At 42.2% G+C, this 12,725-nt stretch overlaps 1 protein-coding gene across 1 annotated transcript in view; it reads left to right on the forward strand.

Annotated features, from left to right (window-relative positions):
* The window catches only part of GFRA1 (GDNF family receptor alpha 1), a 221,032-nt gene extending 208,348 nt beyond the window's left edge, over positions 1-12,684 (forward strand). The window contains exons 8-9 of the mRNA XM_079976727.1: positions 10,749-10,802; positions 12,392-12,684. Coding sequence (XP_079832853.1) covers positions 10,749-10,802; positions 12,392-12,559 — 222 coding nt within the window. The 3' untranslated portion in view covers positions 12,560-12,684. The remainder of the gene's footprint in view (positions 1-10,748; positions 10,803-12,391) is intronic.
* Positions 12,685-12,725: the final 41 nt, after the last annotated feature.

Here is a 12,725-nt window from a genome sequence, read left to right on the forward strand (position 1 = left end):
GTTGCATTTAACATCACATGTAGTTTGGCCTTAAGAACAGAGGTGGCAGGGGAATTACCTTAGATGGGAAGTACTACAAACTCTGGAAGTTATGCAGGAAGAATCTACTTTGGGGCATTGGTGGTAGTGCAGAGGGCTGTACTCATGCCTAGTTTGCACCTACATATCCAAAACTTTTGGTCCACAGGCAAATATAGCTCTGCAGAAATGCCCTACTCACAAACAACTCCAAGCCTGAAGGTGTTTCTAGTCATCGTCACGCCTTGATGGTGGAAGAAGCCACAATACTAAAATCCAAAGCAACTGGCATTATTGCAAAGTGACTGTTCAGTTTTATATATGAAATAATAAAAAAACCAGTCAGCCTAAGCTGCTGAGTTATTAAGCTAGCAAAAAGGGATTCCACAAATGTTTTTACTGTTCTGTTTTCTTCTTTGCCCTTCTTTATGCAGAAAAATAGTGCTAGCTGGAGGCAAATCAATTTTTTTAAGGTCACATTATGAGAATGGCATAATATCCACTAAAAATAGGAGGCGTAAAGCTCTAAGAGTTTATTTGAATCAAACAAATGAGTGACTGAAAAAGGAAACTCATCCTTAGCTGGTGAGTACCCTATCCAAGGCTCCCTGACCCAAATATCTGCACCTTAGCAAAGGTTTAAGCATTGGAATTGATCAAAAGAATGGGTTTGTGTGTTTAGCCTGTCAGTTTTGAACTATGCCCTACTTTCGAAGGTGCTTTTAGAAAAGCAGAACTTGCCAGATAGAACAGAAGTCTGCAAAAGACAGTGGAAAAGATTAATTACAATATGAAAGCCCATCAAATGAAAAAAGGACAACAGTAGTGTTTTGGGGTGAGAAGCAAATGGCAACCAAGACTAGAAGATTACAGAGCAGGAATTTGTTGGCCACAGAAGTAGCACAGAAAATTTATGTGACATGGGGGGAAAGATGGTAGTTGTGGGAAAAGACATACCATGGCTAGAAAGTTATTTGCTGACCCTGCACAGAGGGAGAGAGTCAAGGTTGATTAGCAGGAATAGTATAAAAACCCCTATCTGCCTCACAGAGCTACAATTCCCAGAGTGGTTTAACAGTCAGTCCCTCTTTCCAAGGGACTCTGGGAATTGTCATTCAGTGAGAGGAATAAGGGTGTCCTGACAACTCTCAGTTCCCAGGATTCTTTAGGGGAATCCGTGACTGTTGAAAGTGGTATGGTGCTGCTTTGAATGTATAGTGCAGATGGGGACCAAGTCTCTCTTGACGGCTGCTTCCACCTCATTTACCTCCTTGGCAGCTGTAGTATCAAACCAGGCCCTCTCATGTCATCCTCCATTTCTGTTTTCCCGACCTCCCCCAAGCATCTAATAGAGAGCTTTGGCCAGCACACAATGTAAGGGTGGGAGCAGGCTGTGTCTGGATACTGTTGAAAGGCAGAATAGAAGATGAATCTTCTGACATCACTGAGCTTCCACCATGGGCTCTTTTGTACTCTGTTCTTCCTTTGCCTCCGCTTCAACAATAACTTCTACACAAGGAAAGGAAGGGTGAAGTAGGTTTGTATTCAGTAGAGTCAAGCATGTGTGTGCCAAAGCACAGAGGGGGTGAGGCCTCCCCAGGAGTGTCCTTGCACAACCACTAGCAATGTTAGGGAAGGGGCTGCCATTTTGGAGTGGTAGCCAGAAGGATGGGTGTGATCACTGGGGCCAGCCCCTGCCTGGATGGTGTCCCCTTTTACTAGGCTGAGAGGGGGCCCTTGCTTTGATCTCACCTTGATCCTGAAGCCACCAACACTGCCCACCCCCGCCCCCAGCTTCTTCCCTGGCAGTTGCAGATCTCACCAGCTGCCCTACAAAGCACTTCAGCCAGTAGGAATGATCGGCAGGGAAAGGCAGCAACTTGCTCTTTTATCTGGCAGTTTCCAGGTCTGATCCGAGCGGATCTCCCACCACCACCACCGTTTCCCTTTGAACCCTAGAAACAGACCTCTCAGACCTTTTCCTTCCTCCCCAATCCAGGATCATGCCTGCTTATCCCAGCCCAGATGTCACAGGTGATGTACGGTGTATATGGCTGATGGTGATACAAATGCCACCTCCCCAAATTTCACACACACACACACACACACCAGCAACTCCCCAGTTTGCCCTTAAACAAATATATCACAGGGTGGCAGAAAAGGGGAGGGAGACTTGGGGGATTTCCCTACCATTGGCTCTGTCTCCAGTTGTATTTTCCTGTGAGTTAGCCCTTCACAGAAAAAAGACATCTACTTCTGCTTCATTGACTATGCAAAAGCCTTTGACTGTGTCAACCACAGCAAACTATGGCAAGTTCTTAAAGAAATGGGAGTGCCTGATCACCTCATCTGTCTCCTGAGAAATCTCTATGTGGGACAAGAAGCTACAGTTAGAACTGGATATGGAACAACTGATTGGTTCAAAATTGGGCAAGGAGTACGACAAGGCTGTATATTGTCTCCCTGCTTATTTAACTTATATGCAGAATTCATCATGCGAAAGGCTGGGCTGGATGAATACGAAGCCGGAATTAAGATTGCCGGAAGAAATATCAACAACCTCAGATATGCAGATGACACAACCTTGATGGCAGAAAGTGAGGAGGAATTAAACAACCTTTTATTGAGGGTGAAAGAGGAGAGTGCAAAATATGGTCTGAAGCTCAACATCAAAAAAATGAAGATCATGGCCACTGGGCCCATCACCTCCTGGCAAACAGAAGGGGAAGAAATGGAGGCAGTAAGAGATTTTACTTTCTTGGGCTCCATGATCACTGCAGATGGTGACAGCATTCACGAAATTAAAAGATGCCTGCTTCTTGGGAGAAAAGCAATGACAAACCTAGACAGCATCTTAAAAAGTAGAGACATCACCTTGCCAACAAAGGTCCGTATAGTAAAAGCTATGGTTTTCCCAGTAGTGATGTATGGAAGTGAGAGCTGGACCATAAAGAAGGCTGATCGTCGAAGAATTGATGCTTTTGAATTATGGTCTGGAGGAGACTCTTGAGAGTCCCCATGGACTGCAAGAAGATCAAACCTCTCCATTCTTAAGGAAATCAGCCCTGAGTGCTCACTGGAAGGACATATCGTGAAGCTGAGGCTCCAATACTTCGGCCACTTCATGAGAAGAAAAGACTCCCTGGAAAAGACCCTGATGTTGGGAAAGATGGAGGGCACAAGGAGAAGGGGACGACAGAGGATGAGATGGTTGGATGGTGTTCTTGAAGCTACCAGCATGAGCTTGATCAAACTGCGGGAGGCAGTGGAGGATAGAAGTGCCTGGCGTGCTCTGGTCCATGGGGTCACGAAGAGTCGGACATGACTAAACGACTAAACAACAACAACAAGAAAAAAGATTCACCATTCCTGCTGTCAAACCAGAAATTTAAAAATTGTTATTTTAAGAAATAAATTTTTAAAGGAAGTGTATTGCCTAATAATGTTGGTTTGAAACATTTCCCCTTCATATTGCAGTTTTTTATTTACTTTCCTGCCCGTGAGTCATAGGGCACTTCTTTTACAGCATCACTCTCAGGCTTATCACTGCAACCATAAGGACCCCAAATCCTCCCTCTCTTAAATAGAAATCTGAAGGTCTTACTATTTCAACATGAGTTAATGGATAAAAAAATAGTCGTATGGGCCATATGTTCTGTATCTCTTGGTTGGATACTCAGGGATTCTTGAAAATGTAGCTTTGAATGTATATCAGAAACTGCACTCATATTTTAATGGACTGGGGGGGAAAGTTAGAGGATTTCTTTATACAGCTGTACTAAGGTGCACATCTAGCTAAAAGCAACAGCTCTACAATATCCAGGGTTTGTATGGGGGAGATTTTGTTATTTGTTTTATCTGTTTGTAGCAGCTTTTCCTTTTTCCAGCTACTTTTAATACAGAGAGAATATTCAGGGCATTTTGTGTTTAAAAAGACACTCTTATAGGTAAAAATGTAAAGGTAAAACAGTCATTTTATTTTTCACTTTATTGTTAACAAGCAAACAAAAAACAGTTCCGTTTTCCAGTATTTTGTCATGCATCCTTTAAAAATGTAGTCTGCTTTTCTTTGATGTCCTGGAAACGAAAAGGAGGTGCATCAAAGCCCCAACAGGTTGACTGTTAAGCAAGTCTGGCGCCATGATGCTGCCATTTGAAATAATTTCATTAAGATAACTGAGAAAATATGATCTGAATTGGGCAGAATATTTTTCAGACTAGTATGTAATTATGAAGCAATCGTATTGCCCAATCCTTACTTGAAAGCAACTGCCACCTACCTAGTGCAAACAGGACTTACTCCCAAGTAAACCTGTAGATTATTACATTCTTAAGCAATTTGACCACAGATAATATTTATGCTCTAACAGTGGATTTTCCTTACAGCTGACTCAGCACCCAAGTAAAGGTCAGGCTTCTTTGTAGTGCAAGAGTGCAAGGCTGATTGCCTCCACAGCTTAAATAGCACAGCACCTCAGCTTTGTGGACTAGAATTGTTTTATGCTGAATTGAATCCTTATTTTAGCAGGCTCTGCTTCTGATATGCACTTTGCTTGTTTTCCCAGTTGAAAGTAATTTATATTGCAGCGTATTGTTGGATCGCTGGGTTAATAAGAAAACACTATTGACAAGTCTGATAGATGCAGCTTGTGTTTAGGAAGAGCAAAAGAGTTAAACTGATTGCATTTTTACAGTCAAGTGCATTTTGCGCTTTATAGTTTGTGTCCTACTGTTAAGAAAACAGGTTGGATGAATAGTAAATCTCTGTAATCAAGAGAACAAAGGGTTATGCAGTGGTGTTTGCTATGAATATTTCAAGGAGATGGTTGGCTGGAGAATAATTGGGGAAAGGAAGATACTTTCCTCCGGCCTTTTGATGCAAGGCTTCCTAACAGGGTTGTCAACTTACTACTCAGCCACTGTAGCTGTGACTTTTAAGCACAGCTTGAGGTTTTTATCCCCATACTGCAAACATCTGCTGATTTCTGTACAGAAGGGCACTGTTAAAGGCACAAAAGCCTACCATGCTGGACACACACACCCCACCCAAGTCAACTGGAAGTCCTACTATCTAGGGACACTACCAAGAAGAATTTACCCCCTCCAAATAAAAATGGGGGGTGCAGTTTGAAGACCATTGGCTAAAACAGGATTGGACATCCTTCTGGAGGCCCTGTTCCAGTGGTGGACCAGGTAAAGAGGGAAAGTTGGTGGAGCAAGGGATGTAATTCTAACCCTTGCACGGGAGGCTGCATTTCATCCACACAAAAGTCAGAGGATTCTATGCACACCCATTTCTCTCCACCCACCATAAGACAAGCAAGAGGCATTGTCACAGTTCTTAAGGTACTCATGGAGAGTGTGTCCTGGGGAGAGGAAGCATGACTTGGGGGGCGGGGACTGTGGATTCTGCTCACAAAGTTACTATTTTGTTTCTAATGTATAAGAAGTAGGGTTTTAATCAAATTTAGTTTCAGTTGTTTGATGTTGTTTGATCATACTTGACAAATTATCAAAAAAAATCAAAAGTCAGGTTTTGCTTTTTAATGTAACCACCCCCACAAAAAGACTTCGGGCGGGGGGTTGTAACTGAACTCCACACTTGGAAATTCAATCAAAGCAATGGAGTCATTAGTTTTGTTGGAATCTGCATGCCACACTGTTAAGGGTTGTGGTGAAAAGTTCAGAAAAACAACTGGATATATAAAAGAAGTAATTACACATTCTCTCTCTGAATTCTGTAGTAATGTATGGCTTCAAGGCAAAGTAGTGGCGCACTGGAAATCCCTATCAGTTTCACCAGTGCTTATTCAATAATTACATTTCTGAATCTTTCATATTAACAATATTAATGTTATCATTGACATCTGTATTCCAATTGGAAGATACTTTGTAAAACATTGCCCAAGTTACATTCAATTTTGCTAAATTTCAAACTTGAACATCAAAATTAGAAATCAAAATATAAACGTAGAAGTTAAAAGTTCTGTTTTTAACTGGGAAGATATAGTAATTCAGCCTATATACAGTTCCTTGCTCTTGAAATCCTGCTTTGAATTAATGCAACATTATCTCTTGATTTTCTCATCAGCACAGAACACTAGATAGATAGATAGATAGATAGATTCTTTATTGTCATTACACAAGTGCAACATTGCACAGTGCAACGAAATTGGATGTCATCCCTTAAAAAAACAACAAAAGCAAAACAGCAACAACAACCAAACAAACCACATTCCAGCCACACCCACACCCACACCCATCAAACTCCCAGGTCACACTATCGAGTTACAGCATTCAAAAAGGCCACTGCTCTTGGATAGAAACTATTTTTCAGTCTATTTGTCCTTGACTTGATGTTTCTATATCTCCTGCCAGAAGGCAGTAGTGCAAACAGACTGTATCCCGGGTGAGATGCATCCTGCAGGATGTTGTTTGCTTTCCTAAGACAACGGGAACCGTACAGTTCTTCCAAAGATGGGAGAGGATGACCAATAATCCTTTGGGCTGTGGTTATGACCTTCTGGAGCACCTTCTTCTCCCTAGCTGTACAACTGGAGAACCAAGCACAAATACAGTATGTGAGAATGCTCTCTATGGAGCCTCGGTAGAAGGACACCAGCAGTTTCTCACTCAGATTGTTCTTCTTTAAAAGTCTGAGGAAATAAATTCTCTGCTGTGCCTTCTTCACCAGAGCAGTGGTATTTGCGCTCCAAGTCATGCCCTGATCGATAGTCACTCCCAAAAACCTGAATTCCGCCACCCTCTCCACCCGTTCCCCGTTGATATACAAGGGCTGAATGACCGCCTTTTTTGTCCTGTAATCCATCACCAATTCCTTGGTCTTAGCTGTATTAAGAGCCAGATTGTTCTCTCCACACCAAACACAGAGCCGCTCCACCTCGTCCCGATAGGCGGACTCATCCCCTCCTGAAATGAGCCCCACCACCGTAGTGTCATCAGCAAACTTGATGATTTTGTTGCTGGAATAGATGGCTGTACAGTCATACGTATAGAGAGTAAAGAGCAGGGGACTCAACACACAACCCTGTGGTGAGCCGGTGTTAAGGCTAAGGGCTTTGGACATATGTGACCCTACTCTAACCCTCTGAGAACGTTCTGACAAAAAATCCAAAACCCAGAGACAGGTGGAGTTGGAGAGTCCAATCGCCTCTAGCTTGGACACCAGTCTATGGGGGAGGATAGTGTTAAAAGCAGAGCTAAAATCCACAAACAGCAGCCTCACATAACTCCCCGGCTGCTCCAGATGGGACAGAGCAGCATGGAGAGTGGTGGTGATAGCGTCTTCTGTGGATCTATTTGCCCTGTATGCAAACTGGTAGTTGTCAAAAATTGGTGGAAGACAGGAAATAATGTGACGGCGCACCAGTTTCTCAAAGCACTTCATGATGATTGGAGTCAGTGCAACTGGTCTGTAGTCATTCAAACTACTGATTGTGGGTTTTTTAGGCAGAGGAACAATAGTTGACGACTTCAGGCAGGGTGGGACAATAGACTGGTGTAAGGACTTGTTGAAGATCTTAGTAAAGACCCTCGCCAGCTGATCCGCACAGCCCTTCAACACCTTTCCAGTGATGCCATCAGGTCCAGCAGCCTTCCTCGGATTCACCATCCTCAATACCTGTCTCACCTCGTGCTCCTCTACAGTGAATGAGGGGCCCCTATGGGCTGGTGGCTGTAATACCGACGTCTCAGGTGGCTCCCTCTCGAAGCGAGCAAAGAAGAGGTTAAGCTCCTCCGCCAGCAAAGGGTCACCGTCGACAGCACCAAGGTTAGGTTTATAGTTGGTAATATGCTGAATCCCCTGCCACATCTGTCTTGTGTTGTTGCTCCTTAAATTATCCTCAATCCTCTGTCTATAATCCAGTTTCGCCCGTCGAATACCCCTCTTCAAGTTTGCTCTTGCCACACTGTAAAGCTGCACCTCGCCCGACCTGAAAGCCCTGTTTCTTTCCCGCAACAGGCATTGGACCTCTCTATTCATCCAGGGTTTCTGATTGGGGTAAAACCGGATGGATTTATTTACTGTGACAGTGTCTGTGCAGTGATTGATATAGCACAGAACTGCCGCCGTGTGCTCCTCCAGGTCTGAACGATCGAAAATATCCCAATTGGTTCTCTCAAAACAGTCCTGCAGCTGGTGAATAGCACCTTCAGGCCAGATTTTAACAGTCCTTGATATTGTGGGAGCCCGTTTCCTGAGTGGGATATATGCTGGTACCAGGAACAGAGACATATGGTCGGACTGGCCCAAATGTGGCAACTGTAAAGCCCTATAGCCGTGATTTACATTCGAATAAACTTTATCCAGTGTCTTGTCCCCTCTTGTGGGACATTTCACATGCTGATAGAGCGTTGGGAGCACTGTTTTAAGTTCAACATGGTTGAAGTCTCCCGCAATGATGTGCACAGCTTCAGGATACTTGTCTTAGCTTAGTGTGCAAGCCATTATTAGAGACATTAATTTTTCTTGCACTAGAATTACACCAGTTTCTCTTTGTCCTGTAAGATTGGGGCAAAAAAAGAAAGGATTTGTCCCTCAGGATATAATTACTGGGTATCATGCTCTCTGCACAGAATTTTATATATATTCTTTCCATTGCCTGTGATTTAGTGATACACTGCTACTTTATAGTACAACAGTCTATGCCAGCTTTTCCATTATAACCCCTTTTTACAGGTTTATAACTCAGCAGTAAAATGTACTCTTCCAATTTGAAACTTGGCATGTTACATCTCAGTCTGGAAGCTAACTCCCCACCCCCCACCCCCCCTGAATTTTTTTACTTTACAGAAGTAAAACAAGTGGGCATGTATCTTTATTTCCTCTAACTACAGAAGCTATACTTTACAGGAAAAAACAGTTTACTACCGTATTTTTCGCTCTATAACACGCACCCGACCATAAACACGGACGTAGTTTTTAGAGGAGGAAAATCCGTAGGCATGCCACCCGTAGGCATTCCCTCCATAACACGCACAGACATTTCCCCTTACTTTCTAGGAGGAAAAAAGTGAGTGTTACGGTGCAAAAAATACGGTATTTTTTGCTGATGTTGTTATTATGATCCATTTTATCTCCTACGCTGAAAAGTAACTGAAGACGGTTTTGCTGTGTAGCTTTGTTCCTGATGAAATTATGTTGTGCTGTATACAGGTTGCACCTAATGTGCTTAGTTAAACGAAGGATGGCTGGTTTAATGACACCTTGATAGCTTTGCTAGAGTCTTTCCCCTTTTCATGGAGACCTTGGAAGGTAGCAAGGAGATGGTCCCATGTGCCAGGGTTGCAACATATCTGTTAGAAAGTTTGTTTGTGATTTGAAATAGTGTTGTAATTAGCAGTGTTCTTTGGAGCAAACTGGGACGTGGGTGGCACTGTGGGTTAAACCACAGAGCCTAGGACTTGCCGATCAGAAGGTCGGCAGTTCGAATCCCCGCAACAAGGTGAGCTCTCATTGCTCGGTCCCTGCTCCTGGCAACCTAGCAGTTGGAAAGCAGGAAGTGCAAGTAGATAAATAGGTACCGCTCCGGCAGGAAGGTAAATGGCATTTCCGTGCACTGCTCTGGTTCGCCAGAAGCAGCTTAGTCATGCTGGCCACATGACCCGGAAGCTGTATGCCAGCTCCCTCGGCCAATAAAGCGAGATGAGCGCCGCAACCCCAGAGTCATCCACGACTGGACTTAATGGTCAGGGGTCCCTTTACCTTTGGAGCAAACTACTATGCATTGCCGTTTGAACATACACAGCATGTACAGTCTTAAGAATCCTATGCTGCTACTAATGGTAGGTTACTGATATCAAAAGGTATTTATTGTAATGCCTTTGAATTGTAATGCATTTGCATTTATTTGGTTGGACCAGGGAAGATCTTGTTCTTAGACCAAAGACTTGCACAAAATTGCTTGTAAGCTGTAGGATTGAAATAGATTGAAAAGGCTGAAAACATCATGAGTACCATCTTCCTTTCCCAATGAAGCATCTAGCACGCCCTTAGACCTCTAATTGCATATCAGCATGGCTCACTACAAGCATCAAACAGTATAAAATATTACTTGGAATAGTTAGGTGCTTAGTGGTTCAGGTATGTTTTAGTACCTGCTTTGAAATCTATGGCAAAAAAAAAATCTCTTAAAGTTGTATTCAGACATGAGTTACATTGTTCTCTCATATAATAAGCCTGCAATTTATGCACATTTTATTTATGCACATTCAGCTTTATGTGCCTTGAAAAAAAAATGGAAAAAATAAAAATGGAAAGAGGGTGGATGTCCAAGAAAAAAGACTTTGGCAACCCCACCCACCATTGAACTCAATGTGTTTTGACTCTACACAATTTTTGGCTTTAGGCACACTTTCCAGAATGTAACTCCAATGTAAACTACAGACTTAAAATTACAAGCAAATGCCAGTCATAGTATGAGAACTAATAAGAGCTGCAGCTGCAGTCAACTTTGGTCAACGACAAAACTATCCAATATTTGATTTGATACATTTATACCCAAAGGACATCTAGGTGACCATTTGGGCTATGTGAATAGACCATTTACTCTTGAGTAATCCAGTTTTTATTATGAGAATAACTATTCCATTCAGGTTAGTGATTTGGGGGTACACTGCTTTTTCATTCTCTTAGAATAATCAGCAATGCCACCTCCAATATTATTGACCACGTATACTTATATAGTCACCTCTTTGTCTTTCTACAGGTACCAAAGCAGAGTTTCAATGAATCTGTAGCTACGGAACTGTGTGTGACTGGGGTAAGATTTTTCAGCTTGTGTCAATTGCTACTAGCAAAAATATTCCTTTGAATAAAGTTTTTGAAGCCTTTCTTCTAAGAGGGCTAGAGGTTACACCCTACAGAGATTGTGGAGGCAAATCCTGCCCCATCCTATATTGTTGTAGTTAGTTCTGATAGCAATGACAGCCTCGAGTTCAGTCCCTCTTACTGATTAATCTGCCAGCCCTGCCAAATAGACAATGCTGGGAAGCAGCAGCAGTAGCAAAGTATAGCTTATAAGACCCCCAAGTCCTCTTGACCTTAGTCGTCCAAAACAGTTATTGCCTTTAATGAATTCATTAGAATTTTCAGTAATTGTATATTATTATACAATAGCATAGTATGCCCAGTTGGTGTTAACCCATGACATGGCCTGCTCAGTGGTGGTTCTCCCTTTGACAAATACCCTTCTTGGTGAGGTGTGTCTGTCTCCCTCATTACTGACATTTCAGAGGAATGTTTAAACATTCCTGTTTACCTAGGCATTTGATAGCTGAAAGATACTAATCCTGGCAACACTGAAATCACTGGCTGTGAGAATGTGATTGCTTTTAGAATGTTTTGATGATGTTGATGTGTTTGCCTCCCTGGGCTCCTTTTGGAGGAAGGGTGGAATATAGATGGAAATAACAATAACAAACAACATTATCATCATCATCAACAACAACATTATTATTATTATTAGTAGTAGTAGTAGTGGTGGTAGTAGTATTGGTTAGGAGACTCAGATCCATGTCCAGAATAGCCATTCACCTTCAGCCATGTAGCAGAAAGGTAATTGCATTTTTAATTCTTAGGAAGCATGTAATTTTCAGGTCACATGATAATTACCCTTTATCTATGAAACGTAATTAACTGGTAATCTGCAGGAACATGGCTCTTCGCAAGACCCTTAAACATAGTCGATCAGATTTTATGGCTGACAGAATACTGATCTTGAATAAATGAAATGACAGTTGCTTAAACCATGCCAGGAACAGGATTGGCCATTGACTACCACTAATGCTCTCTCCTGTAACTTTTGGCCTTCACCCTTAGGTTATTCTACCACCCGACATGAAAACACTAGCTAAATGTGCATAACCATCAACCACATGTGTGTCCCCATTTTTTAAAAATTTGTTTTTATGAAAAAGCTTTGCTTACTATCTCAAATCACACCTGGAAGCCTCAACCTCCTTTGTATAGAATAAGGGTTAAGATACAACCTTGATAGAGGGTTTTGTATTATTATTATTTTCTTCCTCCTCCTCTTCCCTTTGTTCTCTTTTTTAATCTTTTCTCTTTTATTTTTATTTAGATTAGTTTAGCTTTTATTGTATTCTGTCTTGAAAACTTGCAATAAAAAAGTTGATTATCGGATCACACTGAAGGTAACATGAGTATTACTAGAAGTTTCCTCCCCTGCCAAGACCTTCTGGATCACTTCATTCTAGTGAAGCTGCCTGGTCTGAATGAGGAAAGTAGCTTGCAGGCGCAGCAAAGTAGGGATCATTGAAGAGCAATGAAAAGATGCAAAGATATGCAGGTGAAAATTTGGTGACCAAAGGAAATGATTCTGTTTTGCAGAATGCTCTTGGGAAAGGAAGCGTGGCAGGCGGCTCCACTAGTCACATGTCCTCTGACAATTCATCTCTTCGTATAAGCATCCAGCCAAGCACACTTCTCATGCTGGTGGCAATTGCACTCTCATCTTGCTTGTGCCCACGTTCATCAGAAACCTCATATCTGCTTTAACAGAAGGACTTGTACAAAGAAAAGGAAATAAAATGAAGCTGATTTGTTCCCTGTCCTCCTCTGTTAATTGTTCTGATATAAAAGTTCTAGGAGCTAAGTTGAAGCACTTTGCTTAAAAAAAATAATAGTTCTGGATTGTCATCCCCGTCTTCATTATATTATATCA

Source organism: Podarcis cretensis (genome assembly GCF_951804945.1).
Source record: "Podarcis cretensis genome assembly, chromosome: 5".
Taxonomy (NCBI): domain Eukaryota; kingdom Metazoa; phylum Chordata; class Lepidosauria; order Squamata; family Lacertidae; genus Podarcis; species Podarcis cretensis.